The sequence below is a fragment of the Magnolia sinica genome, chromosome 1 (assembly GCF_029962835.1).
Source record: "Magnolia sinica isolate HGM2019 chromosome 1, MsV1, whole genome shotgun sequence".
In the NCBI taxonomy this organism is placed as follows: domain Eukaryota; kingdom Viridiplantae; phylum Streptophyta; class Magnoliopsida; order Magnoliales; family Magnoliaceae; genus Magnolia; species Magnolia sinica.
In genome coordinates, this window is record NC_080573.1 from 134,894,453 (window position 1) to 134,921,460 (window position 27,008).

General features: G+C 37.6%; 1 protein-coding gene across 1 annotated transcript; it reads left to right on the forward strand.

Annotated features, from left to right (window-relative positions):
- Nucleotides 1–26,185, forward strand: LOC131218937 (pyrophosphate--fructose 6-phosphate 1-phosphotransferase subunit alpha-like). The gene is made up of 19 exons (XM_058213829.1): nt 1–130; nt 4,494–4,666; nt 9,653–9,765; nt 14,538–14,612; nt 15,011–15,124; nt 15,210–15,277; nt 15,590–15,673; nt 20,869–20,922; nt 21,520–21,600; nt 21,718–21,811; nt 21,888–21,961; nt 22,137–22,247; nt 22,377–22,421; nt 22,817–22,873; nt 22,949–23,053; nt 23,134–23,250; nt 23,719–23,819; nt 25,160–25,325; nt 25,526–26,185. Exons 1-19 carry the CDS (start codon nt 41–43, stop codon nt 25,655–25,657), a joined length of 1,854 nt encoding a protein of 617 aa, XP_058069812.1. The 5' UTR covers nt 1–40; the 3' UTR covers nt 25,658–26,185.
- Nucleotides 26,186–27,008: the final 823 nt, after the last annotated feature.

The following is a 27,008-nucleotide window of genomic DNA, read 5'->3' on the forward strand; positions in this document are numbered from 1 at the left end:
TAGAAGCGGAGCAGAGAGTAGTGAAGAGACTCGAGAAAGCATGATAGCTGATTTCGGCTTCCCCAGAGAGCTCTCGGATCTGCAGAAGCATCGCTCTCTCTACCAGCCCGAGCTTCCTCCCTGCCTTCAGGTCTCTCTCTCTCTCTCTCTCTCTCTCTCTCTCTCTCTCTCTCTCCATTTACCCGTTTCCTTTCGAGATCCTTTCTTGAATTTTCTCTGTGGGTTTTGACTTTTATTTAAAGATGAATGCTTGACTCTGATGTTCAATCTACTGTAAGTAAGAGAAATGTGTTGGATTGTGTTTGTGTTCAAGTTCCGAATGGTTTTTGAGATAGGATTTTGATTGTTGCTGCTGCCGCTGCTGCTTGAAAGTGTTTTTCCGGGGATCTGATTCAGCTTGCTGCAATAAGCTCGCAGTTGAAGCATACATGACTTCAAGTTGGATGTTTTCATTGACTTTGATGACTAAAATTACATTTTTTGTATGCGCCTGGAAGTTCATTTATTCTATGGAATGCAGTTTTGGTGATGTCTGTTTGAGCCGTGCTGTTTGTGTTGGATGGGTGGAAGGTACACTGACAATACACAGGAAGAACAAATGGGACATTTCAATTATTAACAATGCAAATTTCTCTGGCCCAAAAAGGGAAAACGAAGTTTGAACTTTTGTAGTTTTGTTGGGCTTGCAGCACCATCTCAGACCGTGTTTGTTGTTTTGCTGCAAGAAACCCAATATTGTAATGTCTTGATTTCCGGCTTGTGAAATGGAGAAAAAAATGCAAGACATTCTTTTTTGGTCTCTTAATGCAAAACAGCGAGTGGGGCCCGCCTTATTTGGGAATCTTTATATGCCAGAATTTCAGTCCAAACTGGCCCTCAAGGACACATAATTTGCCGTCATCCAAAACCCATCTCTTCAATTCAATAAATAGACAAAAAGAATAAAAAAGAAGAAGATATAAATCGATCCATGTTTGTTATGGTTCTTAATGCATCCTATTAAGAGAATCCATGAATCCTGTACCTTTTGGGCATTGAAGAAGCTTGAATTCTGCACTCTTTTTTCTTTTCTTTTTTTGGTTGTGTATGTGTGAGTGAACATAACTGAATTTTATTAGGAAAAAGCTTGTCAACAAGCAACAACAAATATGAAATCTTGTTCCATCTCTCAATAAAATTCCATCTTGCTATCTACTGCTTCTCGACATGCCATTGATTTTGCAAACTAATTGCTGTCTAATATCTTAAACCACAAGACTACACTGTGGAAACTGTAACTTGTTCACTAACAATGAAGAGAATATATGGAGAGATGGGAGAAGATCTGGGGAAATCTTAACAGATACACATCCTTACAAATAAGGAAATGTCCTAATCTGAGTAAGATTATCCTAATATACTCTAACATCCCCTTTAAATTCAAAGTGCTCTGAAAGGAGCGACTAGAGTTTGAAAGGTGCAGAGAATATTTATTCAAAAACAAAAAGAAAAATTCAACTGTAACGTGGTGAGGAAACAACGAGTAGCCTGAGGCAAATGACGAATAACATGAGGCGACGAGTAGCATAAAGTAAGCAGGCAATTTTGATGACTTCTATAATACGAACCATTGGCACTTCCAACATCTAACGAACGAGTAATGGCACTCTTGGTGGCTCGGATGTCACCAATTGCTCTTTTAGTGGATACACACTTCTGATGGTCTAGAGTTTGACCATTCTCTTTCCGTGGCTCTAGATGTTCCATCAGCAAAGAAAAAACATAGGTCCGATCCAAAATGTTCAGCACAAAAATGAGTCCGGTCCATATGGCCAGCACAAAAATGAGTTCAGTTCATAAGCCCACACACACAAAAAGCACATCTTGTCAGAAGTCTTGTACGAGGAAGATAAATCATCGAATAAGATGTACACAGAAGGTGGTGGCAACAAATTCTGAGGATTCAGCTTCAACTCATGTGTTACACTAGGGATGCAAACTCCGAAGGTGCAACTAATTTGGTGCACTTGTGGAGCACCAACAGGAAAAACTAACAAAATTAAAAGAGGAAAGGTGAAGGGGTTTGAATAAGCCTTCTTCATCTCTCTGTAACAGGTTTGAATATGTGAGTTTGGGTTGGTTTCGGGGCGGCCATTGGAATCAAGCAGTTGACCCAGACAATGGAGGGTTCGGATTTGGATGCTGCTGTCAAGGAACAAATCTGACTGGATTATGGGTTCCGGAAGGCGTAGCTGGTGTAACATCAATGAAAGTGGATTCTGATGGCCAACAGTGGTGGATTTGGAGTTGCTAGTGGGTTTGAATAGCAAACGAATTGATGATCGCGGTGTTGATTCGTCGGATCCGGTGAAGGCGTCGGAGAAGATGGGGATTTTGATGTTTGCTACTGCTGAAAACAGATTCCAGAAAAGGTTGGAAATCGGATAGCATTATGGCGAGCAAATCTCAGACGAGCACAATGGTGGTACCAGCTATGGAGGTTGCGACTTGCGAGATGGGTTTACGACTATTGGAGCATTGATAGCAATGGTGGCATGGGATGAATGCCAAAATAGGTGGGGTTGCAATGCAACAGTGAGGAAGAGGATGTGCATGTTGGGTCGCTGGAAGGCGGTGATGGTAACGGGAAAGGGGGTGCCGGGACAATCAAATGGTGGAGTCCAATTCAGTGACAAACAAAAACGTTTAGATCGTTGGGTGTTGACTGATTCGGTGCGATCGATGCAGATTTTGATTGATGCAGTGGGTGTAGAGAGAGAGAGAGAGAGAGAGAGAGAGAGAGAGAGAGAGAGAGAGAGAGAGAGAGAGAGAGAGAGACCATGTTAAACCATAAAAGGCTACATTGTGGAAACTGACTTGTTTATTTCACTAATAATGAGGAAAATATATAGAAGAAATGGAATCTGTAGATATTTTAATAAATGCGCATCTTAACAAATAAGGATCCTAATCTAAGTAAGATTATCCTAATCAACTTTAACACAATCCACCTCAGAACCCACTCCTCTCAAGAAACCAACCCTTTTCCTTAATGCTGTATTTTTCATTCAGCATCTCCCCAGGTATAGCATATCTCTCCTCATCAAACTGCCACCACCACTTTGAGAAAGGGGTTTTTTTTTTTTTTTTTTGTTGTGAATTTCACCATACCCAGGGCCCACTTCTCTTATCTTTTTGAACATCATCCCTCTTTAGGATATAAGCTGAATCGCCTTTCTGTAAGAAATTCCCTTGAATCCGCTCCATTTTGCCGGCCACAGATGGCATCATTATGAAAAGAGATGGTGAATAGACTAGAAGGTTAGCTACAATAGATTTAATGTGGGTGATCGTGCCCATACCTTCTCTTCTGCAATCCATATAGCTAGCTTCTTTTCCATTCTTTCCATGACTGGTTCCCAAAACAAACTCCTTGGATGACCTCTAGGCAGGGTGCCAATTCTTAAAAGGTCACGATTTTTCTTACATCCCATTCAATCTGTTAAGAGATGATTTTCCTCAGGTCTTGGCGCTTTTATGAATGTTTACTGTGAGCTTTGATATCACTCAAAGCAAAAAAGAATGCCTTTCAATTCTTCACTTGCTCGAGATTTGCCTCACACATAATGAGTGTAGTGTGCACTCAAGGTGAGATATGGTAATTCTGGGATTACCCACATTGAAGCCTTCAACTAGACTGAGATTAGAGGATTGCACAACAGTAAACTTAGATTTTTCAATCACTATAAAAAATAAAACGGGGCAAGAGGGTCTCCTTGGTGCGTACCTCTCAAGCTCAATTACCAATAGGGGAACCATTTACCAAAATAGAGGATGCTGTGGAGATGCATTCCTTTATCCAATCCATAACCGACCCTTTTCCTCCCAAACTCCATTCTACTCAAAGAATACAAGAAGGAATTTCCAGTGACATGGTCGTAAGCATTTTCCATAGAAGCCCGTCAATGCCACCCTTTTTGTTTCAATACCGAAAAATTAAGAAAATGACACTCTTAACTCAAGAGTCAATACATTCAATTGCCAGAAAATCCCACCTAAAATTTGACACTCCTTTACAAAAGGCCTTGAAATGGTGAAATTACATGACGCATGAGTTGCTGGAGCCTGATTGATAAGTTCTTTGCCAATATCTTACAACTTCCACTTAAGGGACTAATCGGATTAAAGTCTATTATCTCCTTTGCCCCAATGATTTTCGGAATGAGTGACAAAGGTAGCATTCAAATGTGTGCTAAGTCTCAACCTGTTCTGGAATTCCTTAATAAAACTCTCCCTATTTATGCCGTCTTTTCTCGCCTTTAATTTCTATCGGTTCACGCTTATGCATTTTGTGTTGTGTATGTAATGCCAGTCAATCCATAATGAATAGACATTCTTTTGTTGCTAGTGAGGCCTTTTTGTTTAAGCACTTTTTGCTAAAATAGCTATCACTGTATGCTGCTGACAATGCATATTTCATCAAGCTCACTATCTTAGAATTTCACAAAAAACAGGGGACAACAGTGACAGTAGAATTCGGTGATGCTACCACTACTTCTGATCTTTCTGGTGTTCACACAATCAGCCGATCCTTCCCCCACACGTACGGCCAGCCTTTGGCTCACTTTCTGAGGACGAATGCCAAAGTCCCTTATGCTCACATCATAACCGAACATCCAGTGGTCAGGTACATATCTGTCCAAGAATGTTCTTACCATTCTTCTTGTGTTTATATTTCTAAGTTTCTTTTCACAGAGTCATCTCCATATTATGAAAAGAAGGCGGAACCTTTTACACTCTTGTGGTTGCTCTAAAACTCACTGCTTACATTTGAAATGCTTTTGCTGCAAATTTGATTTCCATGCTGTATGCATTGTTACCCTTCAAAAAAGAATGTTCCATGCCATGTTATGATGTTTTCTTTAATGTTTTTAGTTGATTCAGTTCAGTCCTTGAATGATTGATCACACCACAGTTATCTAGTTCGCTTGAACGTGTCTCGAACTGTGAACTGGTTTGATTGAACAAATTTGCAGTTTGATTTGCCCCAAATCAACGGACTGAATCAACCCAATTCAGCCAAGTTCGATCTTGATATTCAATTCAATCTCAGTCCCAAATTGATTCCACATTCCATTGAAGAAGGAGATGCAATGGTGCTGGTGGTGGTGGTGGTGGCGAAAACCAAAATGATATAAGCATCAATCATCAACTGTTGTTTAGTGGTTGGAGTTTTCAGTTGGTTCATCTGTTAGGGAGGTGCAGGAAAAAAAAAAACCCAAAGAAACGCTACCTACGATTTCATCTCCCCATAGAGGAATTGGGGAGATACTTGATAGTTGATACTTGAGCAGAATGTGATGGTTTATATGCTGTCACTCACAAATTGTACAGGTGTCATATATTAACTCAAATTAAACCATCTAAATTTTTATACCATCTGTAGATAATTTATCATCCAAATTCAGATTGATTAAGAGAAACTAGGCTTTGATTAAGGGGCATTTGTTTGTTGAATTTGGACTCTTGAATGTTTTTCATTTTAACCATCCATTAAATGTCTATGAATTATCTAGTTAGAAAATATAATATATCTATTTTTTGACAACAACATCAAAGTTGAACCCCATCATTTGGATAGTTTAATTTAATTTATCTATATGTCACGTATGCAATTTCTTATGCCTGCGTATCAGCAATTCCAATGTTCCAGTATCAAAGCTTTTCTGTGCAAAAGAACTTCAACAAAAGGGAGTCATTTGATGCTCAGGCAGCATATGATACATTATATGCAGGCACTAAAAAATTATGTACATCGCAGGCATTAACTCATATTAAACCGACTAGATTGAGGAAATTGCTGTAGTTGAATAATGATCCAAAAATCATATCATTTGAACAATCCTAACCTCTGATTCATGGGCTCCTGTTTGTTGAAATACGACCATTAGATATTTTTCATTTTCAACTGTCCAATATATGTCCGCCCATCTGATTGTCAGATAATCAGATAAGCATAATTTTTGGTACATCATACATCTAATCTGCGATCCGTAATTTGGAAGGTTTAACAAAAAATAATTTTATTCCACCCATGCGATTTCTAAGTGCCATTACAGTCAATCATATTACTAACGATTTTCCTCTACACAACAGAAGACGAATGATGATTCACTGTTTGTGTTTTGTGAAGGTATCATCTGTAATCATGTGTATAACCAGTGTGATTTTGCACACATGACACATGTACACTTATCCTAACCATTCAATTCATCATGTCCATTGCAAATGGGCCATAACCCAAAAATCATATTGAAATGATGACCTTAAATATCTTTAAAATTCAAGTTGCAACCGTCCCATACTCAGGACTGACGCATGCCTCATTCCACCAACTGGTTCATGCTCTGCCTTCCTTGAACTTAGAGCATCGTATGGTTCATCAAACAAAATGATTCCAAACTGCGAATTGGATAAATTGAAAAACGAACTAAATGAGCCTACCCCAACAAAATGGGGAATTTTGAAATGCATCGAACTGTGTACTATGAATTCGAACTTGAATTGGTTGAACCAGTGTTTGAAATATCGATTTTATCAGCCGATATATCGGCCGATATTATCGGTATTGCAGTCCAGCGGTACGAAACCCTCAAGAAGATTCTAAAAAATTGAAAAAATTTACAAAATATTTTGTATCGATCGATATATTGATAAATATAGCATAATATCACCAAATATCGTTCGATATCGTGCGATATCAACGATACTACAACTCGGGGACATTGGGACAACATCATTATCCGAAAAAAATGAAAAAAAAAAAGAAAAGGAAAAAGAAAAACTTTCAACAGGTAGATTTCGGTACCTGTAGAGGAGATCTCCCTGATCGAAAGCTGTATTTGAAGGGCCATTCGAATCGAAGCAACAAAGTCTCTTATTTGGGAGAGACCTGGACGAAATCCGTCGAAATTCAGAGAAATCGCGAAATCCGGAGAAATCCGAAGAAATCCTTGGGCAAATGATAGATCTGGGAGAGATTTCAGGGTTTCAGACCGTCGGAACCCTCTCTCCTACGAAAAAAAAGAGCCTCGAGCCCTTATTACGGGAAGCAGATGGGTTGGTGTGCCACACACCACTGACTTGGATGGTGTGTTGACATCACCAAGTTCTGTGGGTCCCATCATGAGGTACATGTTATATCCAAACCGTTCGTCCATTTGGCGAGCTCATTGTATAGCTTGAGCCAAAACATAAGATAAATCCAAAGATCAAGTGGACCACACTGAAATTCCTCTTCATCCAGGTCTGTGTGACCTCATGAATAGATTGTTTGGAAAATAAACATTATGGTGGGCCCTACGAATGGTTTTATGGTGAGAATCATTATCCTGCTGCTATTTGTGGTGTGGTCCACGTGAGCTTTGGATATGACTCATTTTTGGGCTCATGATCTAAAATGATATCTCCAAATGGATGAACGGTGTGGATATAATAAATACATTATTTTGGAGCCTATGTAACTTTGATATCCTTTGAACTGTTTGTACAACTCGAGCTCGACTAGCGTCACTCATCTTCGCACGACACGTACCCACACTAGCCAGGTCATTGGTGTGTGGTACACTAGCCCATCCATACCGTCCATTCATTTTCATAGGTCATTTTAGGGCATGAGCCCAAAAAGGAGACATGTAAAGCTCAAGTGTACCACACCAGTGACACCACAGAAACCGTGGTGGCAATGATGTCCATCATTGAAGCTTCCTAGGGCCCACCCTTGATGTTTATTTGTCATCCAATCCATTCATAAGGTTTGACAAACCTGGATGGGAAAGCATAAATATTAGCTTGATCTAAAAATTTTGTAGCTCCAAAAAAGTTTAATGGTGGTCATTCAATGACCACTATTTTGTGTGGTGTGGTCCACCTCAGATTTGGATCTGCCTTATTTTTTGGCCCATGCCCTAAAATGATATGTTAAAATGAATCGACATTGTTGATACACCATCTTATGTCGAGGTAGCCCCATGGTCACGGTCCCATTCAAGTTGTTGGTTGCTTGGATTTGACCAAACAAATTGCGTACGTGAGTAAACTTTTAGGGCCCACCTTGATGTATGTATTGCATATCAATGTCGTCCATTTGTTTGGACTGCTTATTTTATGGCATGGTCCCAAAAATGAAACAGATACAAGTTTCAAGTGAATCACACTATAAGAAATAGTGGTCATTGATCCCCCACCATTGAAAACTTTCTAAGGTCCACTGTTACCATCCAGCCTGTTGATAAGTTCACACGGACTTGGATGAAAGGAAAAAACAAATATCAGCTTGATCCAAAAAAAATAAATTGTGGCCCATAAAATATTTAGTGGTCAATTACCACTATTTTGTGTGGAGTGGTCCACATCTACCTAAAATTTATGTCTCATTTTTTAGGCCAATCCCTAAAATCAGGTTACAAAACAAATGGACGATACGGATACGCCGTGCATGCATCGAAGTGGGCCCTATTGTTTTCGACGGTAGCATTAATTGATCAGAGCCTTTTGTGGCTCCAAGAAGTTTTTGACGGTAGCATCAATTCCAACTGTTTTCACTAGCGTAGTCCACATAAGTTTGAATGAAGTGAAAAAACAATTATTAGCTTGATCCAAAACTTTTGTGGCCCGCTAATGGTCAATCACCATTGTTTCTTATGGTATGGTCCCCTTGATTATTGGATCTACTTCATTTTTTGGATAATGTCCTAAAATGATATGGAAAAACGGATGGACAGGGTAGATATTGAATACATACATCATTGATAGGTATGTTTTCTAATTTCTACTATATCTTTTGCTTTTGAATGCATTAGTTATGTTTTCATACATATCTTTATACATTTATAAATGTCATGCATCATATTTGAATATAGTTACCTTAGTTCAATCAGATAATGCATAACTTAGGACCCTATACAAAGGAAATTTATTACGTGCACTTCTTGTTTTAGATTTTATGATTTAAAAGTGTGTATTAAGGTCTTTTAAAATAATCCCTGAAGTTTCATTAAAAATTCAACCATTTTGCCGATGTTTCCCCATGTTTCCCAAAAAGTGCGATAAATTACGCGATACAAACGATATATCTCATGTGATAACTGATACGTATCCGTATCCCAAGGTTGCGATACATTGCGCGATACCGATATTTCGAACACTGGGTTGAACTGCTATTCAGGTAACTATAGAGTAGACCATTAGAACAGAAACATGATTACTTGGAAATCAGTGACTGTCTGAAATCAGTAACTTCTGTCATCTTTAGAGCTTTCTTATGATGTCCATTGGCTATTTAAACCCATATGTTTTTACAACGTGCAAGTACATGTTTTTACATCTCATTTTTGAAGATGATTCTTTGCATGGGGATTTTTCCATCTTAATCCTGGTGACAATCATTATTGATAAATAAAAAGAAATGGCAATCCTCTTAATGAGATATGCTTTCTTTACCGTTATATTTTTAGACGTTTAATTTCCAGTATGCGCACATTCAGCATGTGATATAACACTTCCATTCTAGGATTTATTCAGCATAAAAACACGATAACTTGGACATATGATTTGTTGATATTCTTTGATCGAGAATTGTGGGTAAACTTGCACTATCATATACTGGTTGCAGGGTAGGAGTGGTCTTCTGCGGGAGGCAATCCCCAGGTGGGCATAATGTCATTTGGGGTTTACACAATGCTCTTAAAAGTCACAACCCCAACAGTACTTTGCTTGGATTTGTTGGTAAGAATTTCTTATCAGTTACATTTAGTAGTACTTTTCTTAGCTATTAAATTTAGTTGGGGTTTTTGTAAAAGCCAATGTCAATAATAGGGTATTTCTGGGATTCTATGGGATCGGTTGAAGCTCTATAGCTGTCCATAAAAGTGAATATCATTGAATGGGCTTGTGGCCTAAAAGCTGACTTAGATTTTGTGAAGTCTCTTGTAGGGCTGTAAGTTGTTTTTCGTTTTTCCCTCGTTGTATTCTTTTCCTGCTTGTTTGCAAGCGGGCCTTTAATAAAGTTCCCATTAACCTTTAAAAAAAAGGGTATTTGCATATACCCACATTAAAATTTTCACTTTACAAATAAACTGTAGCATCCCGAATTTTCATGACCAGAGTTTATACTCGTACCTGAGAAAACCGGGTGTTAATAATTGAATAAATTGGATGCTTTAAAAATCGCACCTATTTTATTTTATTTTTCATTTAGATCACATCTAGATGATATTTATAAAGGTAACCATTTACGAGAATAAAATCGACTGTATTTATTATTTCATTAGAGTAAAAAAATTCAACAAATTATCAAATGCCCTCTAAATGGGAGCTTATTACATTATCGAGTTTGCAACGAAAATATAAAACTAAATCATAAAACTATTTTCTTATTCATGCTGTATCATCTTCTATAGGGAGATGGTCCTCTAAGTCTTTAGTCTGTACATCACCTGCATCATTTGTACGGTTGGAGAGGGTCAATGCCCTACTTATAGTGATGGTTACCCTTTAAGATTAACAATAATTCAAGAGATTCATAAAAGTAATGTAAAGGTTCTGTTACGTCTCGTACTCCACCACTACAAGAGGTATGAGTATGCACAGCCAATTTACATGAATGCATGCCTAGCAAAGTATGTGCGGCTTATCATATGTAGTGATCATCATAATGTGGAATATAATTCATAGAAAACCCAACTCACCCCGCATCCCATAACTACGGAGATTCGCCGGCGTGTCCAACGTTAATGTAGATTTATGTGAATATCTTAAGGCGACACAACAACGTAGTTAGGGGATTTACGTAACACGACGTGTTCATGAAGCGACTATTTGCAACGTTCAATCCCGAAAAGTGATGTAACACGTATGACGATTTACTTCCATCGATTGTGCACCACGTCAACCATCTCACAGGATTACGTGCCGACCAAGAGGGTCGCTACTTGTAATGCATTACGTCCATGATAAATATTTGAATCACTAGTTGTAACACCTCTAACACATCACTTGCATTAATAGCGAGATAATTTGAATCTTGAGGGTTTTAGAATTCCAAGACATATGCCCAAGCCATAAAGGTTGATAGCATAAGGCTAACAAAATCAGGAGGAGAGTAGCAACGACTAACTTAACAGAGAGGAGAGTGGCAATGGCCAACTCAATAAAGAGGAGAGTAGTAATGGCCAACTCAACAAAGAGAAGAGTGGCAATGGCCAACCCAATAAAGAGAAGAGTAGTAAGGGCTAACTCAACAAAATTGGTAAAGGCAAGGGCAAGGCTTGTATCCATCGCCTTACATAAAAATAATAAAGATCACTCGTAATTAACATCATATCATAATTCCCAAAGGGCAGACAATTGTTGGCGGTAGATTAAATAATTGCAGGAAAAGAATCATAGTAGCATGATAACGAAGTACATAAAGGCAGGATAATTCATCTTAAATCAAGGTAAGCTTAAAAGAAATCCCTCACATAAATTCAAAAAGGTCATGTATAATTAATGTCACACCTTAATCATTATTCCCAAAGAATAAATAATTGGTGGTGGTAAATTAAATATTTGCAGGGAGGATTCAAAGCATGTGAGGGAACATAATAAATCATACCAATTCAAATTAATATAAGCTTAAAGGAATCCCTCACCTTAGCCTTAGATCTAAATCCTAGGTAGATATCTATGTAGGAAAACTTCTACATGAATCACAACATCGCTTGAGCAAAAGGGAGATACCAGATGTTTGGAGAAGGAAACGGATGATGGACGTCTAGGCTTCTCCTTCTCCTTCTCTTTCTATCTCTTTCTTTCCTTTTCTTTTTTTTTTTTCTCTCTCTTTCTCTCTCTCTCCTTGGACGTTTGAGAGGTAGGTGTGTGAGTGGAGAGGGGAACGCACGCCCCCTTTTTAAAAGGTAGTGGGCGTGTGAGAGGGGGCGTGTTTCACATCTCACTTGGATGGGTTTCTCTAATTTTACATTTTCTGATGATCTTTCTTTAAATCTAATTCGTCCATTGTGTCAGGTTTGTCGAATAGGGCCGGGGTATATGATTTTCTTGGTTATCCAAAATTTAGATTGACCTATCTTGAAAATTCTCATAACAGGTGCCAAAACGAACTTGATATCAATTAATAGGCCACACTTAATGATCAGGGCCTAACTTTGGGGGCAATGTGTAGTCAGGATAGACAAACGGTTGGACAAAATGTGATGGTTGTTCGATGGTGGGAAAAGCCTAAATTTGGATCATAGATCGGGGCTTTAATTTTGTATAACCTCGTAGTCATATGAGACTAAAGTATGGTCCAAATTTGAGTTGCGATGGACGGAAGGAAATGGTTAAATCGGAAGATCCAAATTTATAAGGAGTTGGTAGGCCTTGATATGATAATTTCGCGCCTAAGGAAAAGCCTATCAAAGTTGGGTCTTTATATTTCACACTTTGTCCATTTTATGGACAATCCAAGTCGTTCATATGAAGGAAAATATCCTACTACGACTACCCACGAGGTTTCTTCACTCGATGGACACCAAAATCAACGGTTAAGGGGCTGATTTGTCAATAGAGTCACTTTTATAATGATCTAAGGGCCGAAATTTGACACGTATGGTTAATTTATGTTACATAGGCATGATATAAAATTTTACGTCAAACGGATCGTAGGAACCATGTGATCTAGAATTTAGGGGTCTAGGTTAATGACATTTTCGTAATTATTGCTGATATGAGAGTTTTGAAAAATCTAATGGTTCTACATGGTTATAAGCACGTTTCTAAGTAATTCTTACAAAAGAACTTATATCTAAATCATTATAAATAAAGAATTATTCACCAAATTAATTAAGGGAGTGTATATATATCAACCAACATAATGAATGGTCAGATGACATGTTAAGAATAGAAAAACTTGATGGTTGTTATTTTAATCATGTATCTAGGTGATTGTACGATCAGTTTTGTAAATGGATGAACACAAGTGGGTTTTTGGAGCGGTTAAGGGGTAGAACATGTACACCGTTAGATTCGTATGACTTGTTCATATGTGTAAGACTGTAAGTTCCTTAGAGTGGACGTTCAGATATCTTTACCTAGCGGTGAATTGTTGACTGAACGGTTGGTTATGATGGATAAGTGAGAATACTTGGGTATAAAAATCAACGGTTAGATGGCTTGATTTATGAATGAAGATTACTCTCAACGGTTAGATTCGTGTTGGGGAATGAATGTAAAGTTAGGATAGCTAGATTGGTATCGTACACATGTACATAATAAGTTAAATTTCATGGTAACACTTGAGAACTTTCAATACTCGGGTATTGAAAAGTTTGGGGTGTTACATAAACACTATTAATATGTTATTGTTGCAAACACCCATTTTTCATTAACAACAATTAGCTTTTGGGACGTGTTTCTTTAAAATGATGAAAATGCCCCTTTCTAAAAGGTAGCATTCTCTCTCAGCCTTAAAAAATTAAAAAATAAAAATAGATGCTAGCCCAACTATTCCCATTCTTTCCATCTCCTCTCTCTCATTCTCCTGATTTCCTCTCTCCTGTTCTCCCTCCCTCTCCATACTTCACAATGGAGAATAACAAAGAAGAAGAATAGCAAAAGAGAAGAATAAAGGATGAGGAAAAGAAGAATTGAAGATGTTTTAAGTATTTTTTTTTTCTCCCTCAAGGTTTAGGGGAATTATCTGTGCTCGGCACACCCGTGCAATCCAAATTGTCCATCTGTTGGGCCCGACTGGATGTATACAATATCTTTTATTAATGAGGTTTGTCAATATTTATAAATTAAGAGGGCATTCTTTCATATACAAATATGGGCAATTTCATCATTTTCTAGTTGTTGTTGACAAAAGTAGTGAGAAATTAATGGAAATGTGTGTATTTGTAGTAACATTAAATTAATGATTTGTTTATTTGCAAATAGCAATTTTTTATAAGGGTATTTGCAAATTAGCTATTTTTGATGTAGGAATATGCAAAAACCTGATTTCTTTTTATCCCTAGTATTTGATTTTCGAGCTCAAATTTCTTCCATCCTTTCTTGTTTGTACCACTAAGCAGTTTGAAATTATTTATTTTTGGTTGATCATACCTTTTCCAATTAGTTCATAACCTGTTCTCTTAATGTTGCTGCCCATTTATTATTTTGCTTGCTTTATTACTTGGTCATCACCTCTTTATTAGTTGTTTCTACAGTTTGTGTCTTTTGTGATTGCTATCAGTGGATTTACTTGTGGATGGGGCCAGGTTATGGATTTGCACCACTCCTAACTGTTTCCAAATGGGCTGCACATGATAACAATTTATCGGAAAAAAAAAAAAACCCACAGATATAAAAACTGAGGTTGTCCATCACAAAAATCCTCTTGAGTTGTGAAATTCTCAGTGAGGGTATCTTTTAAATGCTCTCTACTGTTTTGTGACACTCCTTTTGCCTTCTATTAGTTAGATGAAATTATGAAAAGAATTCACTGGAGCTGATGTTTTCCTATCTGTCTACAGGTGGCACGGAAGGTTTATTTGCTCAGAGAACTCTGGAAATTACAGACGATGTTCTTGCTACTTACAAAAATCAGGGTAACTATTAGTTTGACTTTACCTGTACGATGTGTAAATCTTTATGATGCTGGCCTTGAAGTTGTTTCTAGCTTCTCGGAAAGGTGGATGAAAGCCCTAATGTTGCCTGTGCAAAATTCTTATATACTTGTAATGTTAACTTTGTCTAGTGCAAATCAATGATGCATTTACAGTTCCATTGGTTCTTCCGTGATTGATTTTTCTAGAAACAATGCTTAACAAAAATCTTGAGAATTTTTTAATTAGCAATTTACCAGTGGGAATGATTCCCGGAGTCTGCCCTTTAATGCACTGGAATGAGATAAAGATGGATCACTACTTCCTTTACCCACTTCATATCAATATCTTTCATGTTAGCCATTAAAATCTTTATATTAGTATGTTTTATGCATGTGAAGGTGGTTACGATATGCTAGGCCGGACAAAAGATCAAATAAGAACAACCGAGCAAGTCAACGCCGCATCAACTACATGCAAAGCATTGAAGTTAGATGGACTTGTCATTGTTGGAGGTAGTATCATTTGTTTCTTCATGTATTCAATCATATGTGATTGTTATGTCAGAGTTTCTTACCATTTGAATAATTCTTTTTGAAGGTGTCATGTCCAACACAGATGCTGCTCAGCTTGCAGAGACGTTTGCAGTATCAAATTGTCCAACGAAGGTACTTAAACATTTCAATTTCTCAAGCTGATAATTCATTAATGAATTTGCTTTGCAGAGTTAGACTAGTCATGTTCTTGTCAATCTTACACATTTTAAAAAATAAATCAATTATTTAATGCTTAATAGTCTGAAGTGCCCGTTCATTCTTTATATAATGAAATACTAGCCAAGTTTCTGTCAGGAATAAGCATATGTTAGAGTATTTGTCTCGTATTGTTTCACTAAAAGCTTCCTTTAATTGAAAAGGAGAAGTGTACTTAGTGAGACACCATTCTGATATCTAGAGAACCACTTCATTTGTGACTTGCAGGTTGTTGGAGTTCCTGCTACTTTGAATGGAGATCTGAAGAATCAGTTTGTTGAAACTGATGTGGGTTTTGATACTGTATGCAAGGTATTCATCAGAACCCTTGAGCATGTATGTTAGTAAGGATTCAATAAGATGATCAGTATATCAAAACATATGTTGGTAAGGTATTCACTGTATACCATGCTACAGAAGTTATGTTTCTGTTCTCATTGCAAACGTTTTTAAATGTGTAACAAAAAAGCGGACACCTTTAATCTCCACTTCTCTCTTTGTTGCCAATTGTTTGTTCTTTGTTTTTTGACAACCTGGATTATTGATAAAAGATTTTGATGTGTAGGCCAATCTGCTGGGTACTATAGCACAATATTGTACACATGAAAGAAAAGAAAAAGAGGAGAAGAGTAGAAGAGGAAAACCCTTATTTAAGTTGGACCTTCTCCTCTCTCTGTTTTTATAATTAAGCAAATCCAATATGACAATTATATATGTTAAGTAACAAAAGCAATGATACCTAACATATCCTAATTTACATAAACAAAAGATAATAAGAAAATAAGAGCTAGGTGGGCCTAGATGCTGTTAACACTCCCCCTCAAACTGGAGCATAGGTGTTGTCAATGCCAAGCTTGGAGAATTTGCATGTTGACTGGGTATGACCAAGAGCCTTGGTGAATACATCAACAAATTAATCCTGAGACCAGATATACAACATAGAAATTTCACCACCGGAGACCTTCTCATGTATGAATTGACAATAAACTTTAATATGTTTAGTCTTCTCATGATAGATTGGATTGTTTGTTATATGGTATGCTGCCTGATTATCACAAAGCAACCGCATAGGTAGATTCACTGCAAATGCTGTCTCATGTAATAATTTCTTGAGCCACATTAACTCACACGTAGTATGAGCCATTACTCTATATTATGCTTCCGCACTTGATTGGTCTACAAAACTCCGCTTTTTACTCTTCCATGTACTCAGATTTCCCCCTACAAACATTCAGTACCCACTAGTAGATTGCCTATTTGCTAAAGAAATTGCCCAGTCTGCATTAGAGTATCCCATGATCTGAAGATGATTGTTCCGTTTGTATAGAATTCCCTGACCTGGTGCTTTTTTAAGACGGCACAAAATTCGAGTAGCTGCATCCATGTGAGGTACTCTTGGAGAATTCATAAACTGTCTCACCACACTTACAGCATGAGGTATGTTTTTCTGAGTTATGGTTAAATAGATGAATTTACCCACTATTCTTCTATACCTCCTTAGGTTTTCGAATACATCTCCTTGATCACCAACAAGTTTGTGATTCAAATCCATTGGTGTATTAACATGCTTAGTACCAAGAAGGCCCGTCTCCATGAGCAAATCCAGAACGTATTTCCGTTGAGAATTCCTTTGATCTGGCCACTCCTATACCAAGAAGAGATCGAAGTTGATCGAGATCTTTTGTGAGAAAATGTCTCTGAAGATACTTCTTTAAGCTCCTTAATCCCCTTACTGGCACTTTCTATAACAACAAATGATCAACATATACTACTAACACAATAAGATCTATGGTTCCTTTCTGAACAAAGACAAAATGATCTGCATGGCTTCGAACAAATCCACAATTCAACACAAATTTACTGAATTTGTCAAACCATGCACATGGTGATTGCTTCAGCCCATAGATTGCCTCCTTTAGCTTGCACACTTTGTTTGATTGCCCTTGAGCAACAAATCCAGGTGGTTGCTCCAATTAGACCCCCTCTATGAGATCACCATAAAGGTATTTTTGATATCCAATTGGAAGAGGGGGCAATCATGGTTAACTGCCATGAAAAGCATAACACGAATGGAATTCATCTTGGCAACAAAAGAAAAGGTTTCGGTATAATCAACACCATGGGTTTGAGTATATTTCTTAGCAACCATGCAAGCCTTCAAACATTCAATCACTCCGTTAGGATGTAATTTAATAGTGTAAACCTATCGACAACCAACGACACATATTCTGGAAGGTGGGCTGGTGAGCTCCGAAGTGTTACTGATAAATATCAGCCATTTCCTCTTCCATTGCTTGCTTTTACTCCCTATGTAACAATGCTTCATGGTATAACTTGGAATAAAGTTTGAGGAGAAGGATAAAGCCAATCTACGGAAAGTGGGAAACAATCATTGAAAGGAGATATATTTGTCAATATGATGATTAGTATAAGCATGCTTACCTTTTCTCAAGGCAATAGGAACATTAAACATATCTGGATTATTAGGCTCGGAAGAAGATATTGTGAATGGATCGCCATGGTTTTCAATTAGATGTTAATGTGAAAGAACCATAACTATGTAGTCTCATTCCTAATAGATTGACCCCAAAATAGCATAACCAAATTATAAGAAATCCCATGGAAGCCACAATTGCCGAATTCACACCTTGTAAACTCTGATTTGTTCTAGTATGTAAATAAATCGCAAATATGGTCCAAGTAATAAATGCCCAAGTTTCCTTGGGGTCATCTGTACGTTTTCGTTGTGAGTAGACTTCTAGTAAAGACACAATGAGAATGATGGAATCAACAGAGGGAGCAGACTTGATTATATCGTCTTCAACTGCAAGAGATACGGGCACAACTTCCACATCAAGAGATTTACTGTTTTTTAAGAAGAACGGAGTGGACTTGAAACTGTAACATCCGCACACATTGTTTTCGAAGAGGACTATAACAATGATAATCTCTGTGTTCGGGAGTATACAAGAAAAAGACATTTAATGGCTCTAGGATCTAATTTTTCATGGCTTGATTCTAACCAATGAACAATGCATGCACATCCAAAAAGTTTGGAGCGCAAAGAAAACAATGGAGTATTTGGAAGTAAAATTTGATGAGGTGACTGACCCATTAAAACAGTTGATGGCATCTGATATACCAGAAAATATACTGTGAGCAATGCACCACTTTAAAAACTTTTGGAAATAGTCATATCGAGTAATAGAGCACGAGTCACCTCAAGTACGTGACGATTTTTCTATTTTGCAACACCATTTTGTTGTAGACTATGAGCAGACGATGTTTGATAAAGGATTCATATTTTAGAAAAATATTGGCTAAAGGCTTGTGACATATATTTCTTGGCATTATCAGAACGAAACATGGATATTTTTTAATTCAATTGATTTTGTGCTTCCATGCGAAAAGTTTTAAAAATAGATAGTAGTTCGGATTTGTCTTTCATTAAATAAGCCTAACTCATTCACAAGAAATCATCAACAAATGTAACATATACTTGTACCTAGACCTACTAGAGATTTTAACCGGTCCCTAAATATTTGAACGAACTAAATAAAAAGGTATTAAACTATGCTTTTCCACACGTGGTGGAAAAGTAGCATGATGATGTTTATTCAACTCACACACTTCACACTCTAGACTTGACCCATATGACTAGTAGGGAATAACACGTTTAAGAATTTTAAGGATGGATGATCGAGACGGCAATGCTACTGGTAAGGAGAGATGTTCTTCTGTATTACTACACCAATAATGTTACGATCAAGATAATATAACCCATCATGTTTATATCCTCTGCTAATCTTTTTCTTCGTCTTTAGATCTTGAAAACACAAGGTGAGGAATAGAAGGTCACAAAGCAGTTAAGACATTTGGTGAGTTTGTTAACAAATAAGAGATTGAAGGGAAATTTAGGAACGTAAAGGGCATATGATAATGAATAGGAAAAACTAATATGAATAATACCCATTCTACATACTCTAGATTGAGTACCATCTGTCAGAGTGACAGATGAACCCATTAATGATGTATTAATGGAGGAAAACACACTAGATTCATCTGTCATATGGTCAAATGATCCAAAGTCAATGATCCATGGAGTAGGAAACTTGGAACCTAAGCTGGTTATACGCCAATGGGTTTGAATCAGAAACTTGTTGGTGATCAAGTAGATGTATTCGAATACCCAGGGAGGTATAGAAGACTAGTGGGTAAACTTATCTCTTTAACCATTAATCGGCCAGGCATATCTTATGCTGTGAGTGTGGTAAGCCACTTTATGAGCTCTTCGAGGGTACCTCACATGGATTTAGTTATTCGAATTTTGCGGTATCTTAAAACATTATGTTAGAACTAATGAATGATTCCATACTATTCCACAACCATGTCATAATTTGAGTATTCTCCTAGATCCATTGTTTATATGTAATAAAACTATCGTCAGGTTTCTCCGCGGTCAAGTATTTCAATTTTCCCTTTGCAATTATTCCATCTAATTTAATGGAGGTTATTTGGACCTCTAAAGAATCATATGGATTTATGAATCCAGTTCTCAAATCACTTCTCACTTCTATTTGGGACAAGGAACTAGAATATATACCACAAGCTTATACAAACACGGGTCGACCTTTCGTGACCAACGAACAGTGAACTTGTATGCTTCACACGGTATGCACACCACACTTGAAGAGAATAGCCAGCCCACACATTCCAACCGGTCACGGGGGTTGATGATCACGAAGAAGGCAATCAGCCTACACGTTCACACATCGTGCGAGAGGCGATGATCATGAACATTTCATCCCCTTCTCAGGCACAGGCCATTACAGAGACAGGACACAACAAAAAGAAAAGAAAAGCACTGTAGCATATGAAAGAAGAAAAGGAAAAGAGGAGAAGAGAAAAGAGGAGGAAAGCCTTTATTAAGTTGGTCCCTCCTCTCCCTTTTTATAACTAAACATATCTAATATGACAATTATATCTGTTAATTAACAAAAGAAAAATACCTAACATATCCTAATTAACATTTACAAAAGATAATAAGAGAATAAAAGCTAGGTAGGCTGTATCCACTTCCGTTAACAGGGTGAAATTGGAACTTCATTGTTATGTAGATGCCTAAATGTAAAATATGGATGAGAGCTTATCCTCAGATCTTGCATCGGATGGTAGATTGTTTCTTATGAAAGATTCAGTGCTTGCTTACATGTTTCATTGAAGAATGGTTATATGTTCTGTTGTTTCTCAAATATTATCTAGAAGATGAACTATTTTATGCTGATTATTGGCTATGTACTCCTTGGTCCCTCGTTAGTATAGCATTTCTAGTCAACAGTAGGATTATATTTTGGAACCATATGTGTACTAATTCTTGGTAGTTATTCACAAGTCTGGAGGCAGATTTGATTTATCTTTCTTTTAACTGAATTGTTTCAACACCATATACAATTTATTTGTTTATACTCTCAGATATTGAAACTTGTTTTCATGTTTCTTGTCTTTAGGTGAATTCCCAGCTCATTAGCAATGTCTGCACAGATGCGCTCTCTGCAGAGAAGGTAATTGTCTTAATTGATATAATTGACACTCTTTCATATGAGGCTACTGGCTGATTATTTAGTTCTCTATCCATAGTTTTGTCTGCTTATAACTTTAGGTTGAAATAAAATACATGGACAATAGTTGTTAACACACAATGGCATAGTTGTTAACACACAGTGACAAATAGGTAGACTAGGAAGAGAACTTACAAATATCATGGTCATCTTTTTGTATCGTATGCATGCTACTTTATTCTTGAATCAGTGTTAGATCTGGAGGTATATTTTAGGAATGATGAATTTGTCATAGCTCCCAGTTTTGCTGCCTTACAATTTTTGGCCTCCCTGAAGGAAGATTGTGGATGATTCTGATCAAATGATTCTTTTAATGCCAAAAAGTGGAGTTTCATGGTATACGAACCAAGTTCTTCATCTTCTCAATGTCTTGTGAACCAATTAAGATGATTTTGGATGTCTAATTTTCTCTGTAGATAATTAGTATTTTGAATTAGCTGCCTAATGCAACTATCTTGTTAACAACATGTTCAGTGAATGCATTTTCTGGACTTCTATCTCTGTGAAACCTTTTACAGACTAATGATATCTTTTATCCAGTACTATTATTTCATCCGGCTTATGGGTCGGAAGGCATCTCATGTTGCTTTAGAGTGCGCTCTCCAATCACATCCAAATATGGTTGGTTCTTTTTTCTTTTTTCTTTTTTAATATGACATTACCTTTTTTTTTTTTTTTTACATGCATTATTTGATGTGCTTTATAAACCGCACATGACTGATGGTTATTCATTGTCAGGTCATCCTTGGAGAGGAGGTGGCTGCATCAAAGCTTACTCTTTTTGATTTGACAAAGCAAGTTTGCGATGCAGTTCAAGCTAGGGCAGAACAAGGTCAGGAATCGATTTGCTGTTCTGTTCATCAGTGATTACTTTAGTCTTTACTTATGTACAGTATGATCTGGAGTAGACAAGTACCATGGGGTGATCCTTCTGCCTGAGGGGCTTATTGAAAGTATTCCTGAAGTATATGCTCTCTTGCAGGTAGTTCATGCGGTTTAAATAAATTGCATTCTTACATGTTTTTTTCCCTCCTTTCTGATGACCATGTCTTCAGGGGCATTTGATCCTGATAGCTTGTTCTCTTAATTTTGTTTCAATATAATTGAAGGCGGAGCATTCCTATTGTCATTGATGGTTTGGTTTTGTAATGTCCTAGGAAATTCATGGCCTGCATGGCCAAGGTGTTTCTGTTGATAATATTTCTGCACATCTGTCACCTTGGGCGTCAGCCTTGTTTGAATTTTTGCCACCCTTCATCAAGCGACAGGTTATACTAATCTACCATATTAATGTTGATTGAGAGCAACCATGATTACTTTCTTTTTCCTATTTTCTGCTGATTTATTCCTAGCTGCTCAAAGTTGCATGTCTTAAAAGAAAGTTTTTCATGATGCAGTTGCTCCTTCACCCTGAATCAGATGACTCTGCCCAGTTATCGCAGGTAAGAAGACTTGATATTTAGGTACTGGTAAATTGTGAAACTTGTGATGACCCATAAACTTTGATGTGGATGCTTATTTTGGTTTCGGACATGATTTCAAATCACCTGAGATGATATCATGTCTGTACAAACATTTCAAAAGGCATACTCTACCACGTAAAAAGCCCAGATCAAGTAATTGATGGGAAAACTTACCTACAAAAAGCTGTTTCAGGCTGTCAGCATGTCCAACATGAGTGTTGACGTATGTCTGGCATACAGTGTTTTCTTCATTCTTAGATACTTTTCAAAACAGTCCTTGTTAAATTGATGTCGAGTCTCTGACACAGTTAACTTAGTGTTGGATACTTATTGCATACAGTGTTTTCTTCTTTGCTTCATGATCTCTTGACCAGATTGAGACGGAGAAACTTCTAGCGCAGCTTGTAGAGACAGAAATGAACAAGCGAATGGTAGGTCTTTACCACATTTCAGGACTCTTTTTCTGTAAACTACTCGTGTATGCATATGTTTGAGGATCTGTGCAGAAAGAGGGAACATATAAAGGAAAGAAGTTCAATGCTATCTGCCACTTCTTTGGCTATCAGGCTCGTGGTTCTTTACCGTCGAAATTTGACTGTGACTATGCCTATGTATGTGTGCATGAAAAGTAGCTTCTTGTGGTTCAGTTATATTGATGACCTATGTGTAATAAAGAATCACATTCATGCAGGTTCTGGGGCATATCTGCTATCACATTCTGGCAGCCGGTTTGAATGGTTACATGGCAACTGTAACCAACCTGAAAAATCCTCTGAACAAATGGCGTTGCGGTGCTGCTCCTATAACAGTGGGATATCCATTCCTTTTTAAAATTAGAATCTAAACTGTCATTAGTTATCATTGCTGCAGCCAAATTTTATTCATTGTTTCCTGTTCTGAACTAGGCAGCACAATAAACTTCATGTGATATTGAAATCAGTTTCTTCTTGCACTAGAAAAAGACTCGAGCAGGGTCTTCTTGGTTTTTCGTGTTATCAATATTGTTTTTTTTTTTTTTTTTTTTTTTTTTTTAAATTCCTTGAAAAAATTGTTTCCGATCATTACTGGCTCTACACAGATGAAGCAAATTGGGGGTCCTTTTATTGATTTTTTTTTTTTTTGAAAGATAACAATTTTTTTATATATTTAAACAGGAACCAAATCAAGCTACAAAGAAGCGAAGCTGAGCCCCTGAGGCCTGAGATAGCGGTCCTTTTATTGATATTATGTGCAATTGATGACAAAATGACTAACATCTTATGGTGATTGTTATCAGGCAATGATGACTGTAAAGCAATGGTTGCGAGGTCCTGGGACCTTGATTGGAAAACCTGCTATTCATCCTGCTGCTATTGATTTGAAAGGCAAGGCATATGAGTATGTTCCTACTGCCATGACTTTCTGCAGTTTCTTGCTCAAGTCTTTCTCAAAACCAGGATTCTTACAAATGAATAGAAGTGAATCTGTATAGAGGTCCCCTAAATCATTTAAACTTGGAGCAGACCTGTACCAGATTCGCTGAGAAATTGGAAATAGCTCCACCTATAAACTAATATTGGACATTTCTCCCTATCTGTTATATTCCACTTTGATATTTTTTCTTTTCTTTTCTTCTCTTTTTTTTTTTTTTTTTGAAATTTCCTAACAACTCTTTGTCCTTCTCTCTCTCTCTCTCTCTCTTACACACGCACACACACACATGGGCGTGCGCATGCACACAGACAGAGGGGTTTGGGATATTATCTGGTCAGCCATCAGCAGCTGGGACCAATCCTGGTTGTAACTGCTGTTTCCGATTCAATCGTCTCCTTTAAAGTCAGCTGAATTGATTGTTTTTGTCTGGGAAAGGACCATGCAGGCTGCAGAAAGATGAGCAGGTCATTTTTTTCCCTCACTTTCTGTCAACCCAGCTGGATTATTTCTAAGACGCCTAATAGTTATGGAATGAGATGAAAGTTAAAAAGGTGGTAATAGATCTAAGTTTCTAGTTTTTTGAGACCTTGGTTATAGTTTTCATTTTACAGGTCCCCTTCAATTGAATGTTTTTGAGGACTCCTGCCTTTGTTTATAAAAACCCCTGAATAGTACATGCAGGAAGATCACTCCCCCCCTCTCTTTATTTTTTCAATGCCTTGCTAATGTTTTTATTTTGTCGAAAAGAATGAGAGGTGTTTTTGTTATTTGTTTACTTGGATCCATGAACTGGTTGCAAAGGCTATTGATCTTCTCTTAGTTGAGTTTTGAAGTTTGAACTCTGTTATCGTATGACTGGAGCCTACCTTCGAAGGATTATTGGGATAGATTCCCATTGTAAACAGATATGTTCAATTAGAGAGAAATTCTGGCCAGTTTGTAAAATCCTGATATTTGCTGCTGCCTCAATAAAAAATAAAGGAAAAAAATAATAATAACTTGGACTTGGATGGCAGAGATTTCTTTTTTAGGTAACAATGGTCCTTGTTTTGTACACTATACACCATATGGAAATGAAATGATCCCAAGAGACCTCTTTGCTGAAAGATTATAAGAGGTACATGGATGATGGAACTAACAAGTTGTTTTCCTATTGTCTTCTATGCATGAAATGCATCTTTTTGCTTGACTACTTGCTTTTATATATATATATATATATATATATATATATAAAGGGTGGTTGAACTGGGTTACTGCATGTAATCCTTGTGGCTGTTGTGAACCGTTTGGGCTTTTGGTTCCAGGTTACTGAGAGAAAATGCAATGAAGTTTTTGATGGATGACATGTACAGAAACCCTGGGCCTCTTCAATTTGATGGCTCAGGTTCAGATGCCAAGTCTGTCACCCTGTGTGTTGAAGATCAGGACTATATAGGCCGGATAAAGAAGCTGCAGGAGTATCTCGAAGAGGTCCTTCGTTGTTCCTATTGTAAACAGTGAATCCAAAAAGGTTTTTTCTTTATTTTATTTCATCTGGATCAGAAAGGGGGAAACAAAATCGCATAGTGGATGATGAATGGCATGCCTCTCTCTCTCTCTCTCTCTCTCTCTCTCTTGTGTGTGTGTTTGGTTATCTTGTAATACTTCTTTCCTTTTTTTTTTCCCCTCAGGTGAGAAGTATTGTGAAACCCGGCTGCTCACAGGATGTTTTGAAAGTAGCCCTTAGTGCCATGGCTTCTGTTACAGATGTCCTCTCCGTAATTACTACACCTTCAGTTGCTAGACACCCTTCTAATTTATAACTTGGCAGGCCTTTGCTTAGGCCTTGCATCTTCTGGACCTGGTATGTGTGATATATTGAAGTGTTGCATCTTCTGGGCCTGCCATTTAGACAGTTGACCTGCCCCAAAAATCTGCATGTTGAACTCACTAGTGTGGTTCAGGTTCAAAATCTGCCCAGATATATGAGTTGACGGCCAGTTGTTGGGCTAGGCCATCTACATGGTAGGGCGCGAACTCGCACATGCCAAGGGCTTCATGTGGGACTCATCAATCTCTCTTCTTCTGTAGAAGCTGCTTGTCCACCGAGCTGAGATTGTTTGTCCTTTTCCATTTCTTCCATTTCTTTTATTACCCATGCCAATTTTTAGTTCTCATTATTAGGATATTAGGATCCGGCTACATGCTTTTATCATTATATTGTATTTTAATCTGCATTAGGCCTGAAACTTAAAAGAGTATTGTATAATCAAAATGGTTGTTGTGACTGCAATTTATGTGGATCTTTTTGCGGACATTGATCGGCTTCAATCCATGCAACCTTTCATGAATTAGCAACGCAATGAAACGATGGATGCTGAGGCCCCGTGCAGCTAGAAGAGGTATGTATATTAGGATTTACACCATTGACGAAGTCTCACACACTAGTTGGACAATAAAGTTATCTTGTAACTAGTGCATATGTATCAATTTATCAACTATGCACAACATCCAACCCGTTAAAATGGTTGGCTGCATGAAAAGTTCATGGTGCAAAAATCAGATTGATCCACTTATTCTTCGGGCCACACCATACAAAAAATGATAGCTGCTGACTTGATCAAAGTTATATGTGGCCCACCCGGTCAGTGGATCAGCCTGATTTATGCACTAGGTGATACTCATTGTGAGATCTACATATTGGACAGGTACACTAGTTGGATGATAACCTTGTCATCCAACTAGTTGTGAGCTAGGCCTGGTCATTTGCTATTCGCCACCAATTATAAGTCTATCTGCAGAGAGAAGGTGATACATATTCAGTAAGGACGAATGCCAACTCCAGATGCCCAATCTTCAAGTGCCAAACACAGAACACCATGTTTGTCAAAGTGGGACGTGTGTGGGATCCAGGACGCTTGTTAGACCATCCCTAGTGCATGTGTCCAGGCCAGTCCATTCAACAGGTGAGCGGCAGATGCATGTTGAATGTAGATAGCTGGTGATGATCTTTCTGACCTACCATTTCTCTGTACGTGTGTTGCCTGTGTGACAAAATGGAACGGCTGGATTTTTGGGCCAACGAACATACTGTGTGGAATGCCCCATGGACATCTAGTATCCTGCAGAGTCACGTATGATGCATTTGTGTTCCGTGCTTGAGGGTGGGGCATA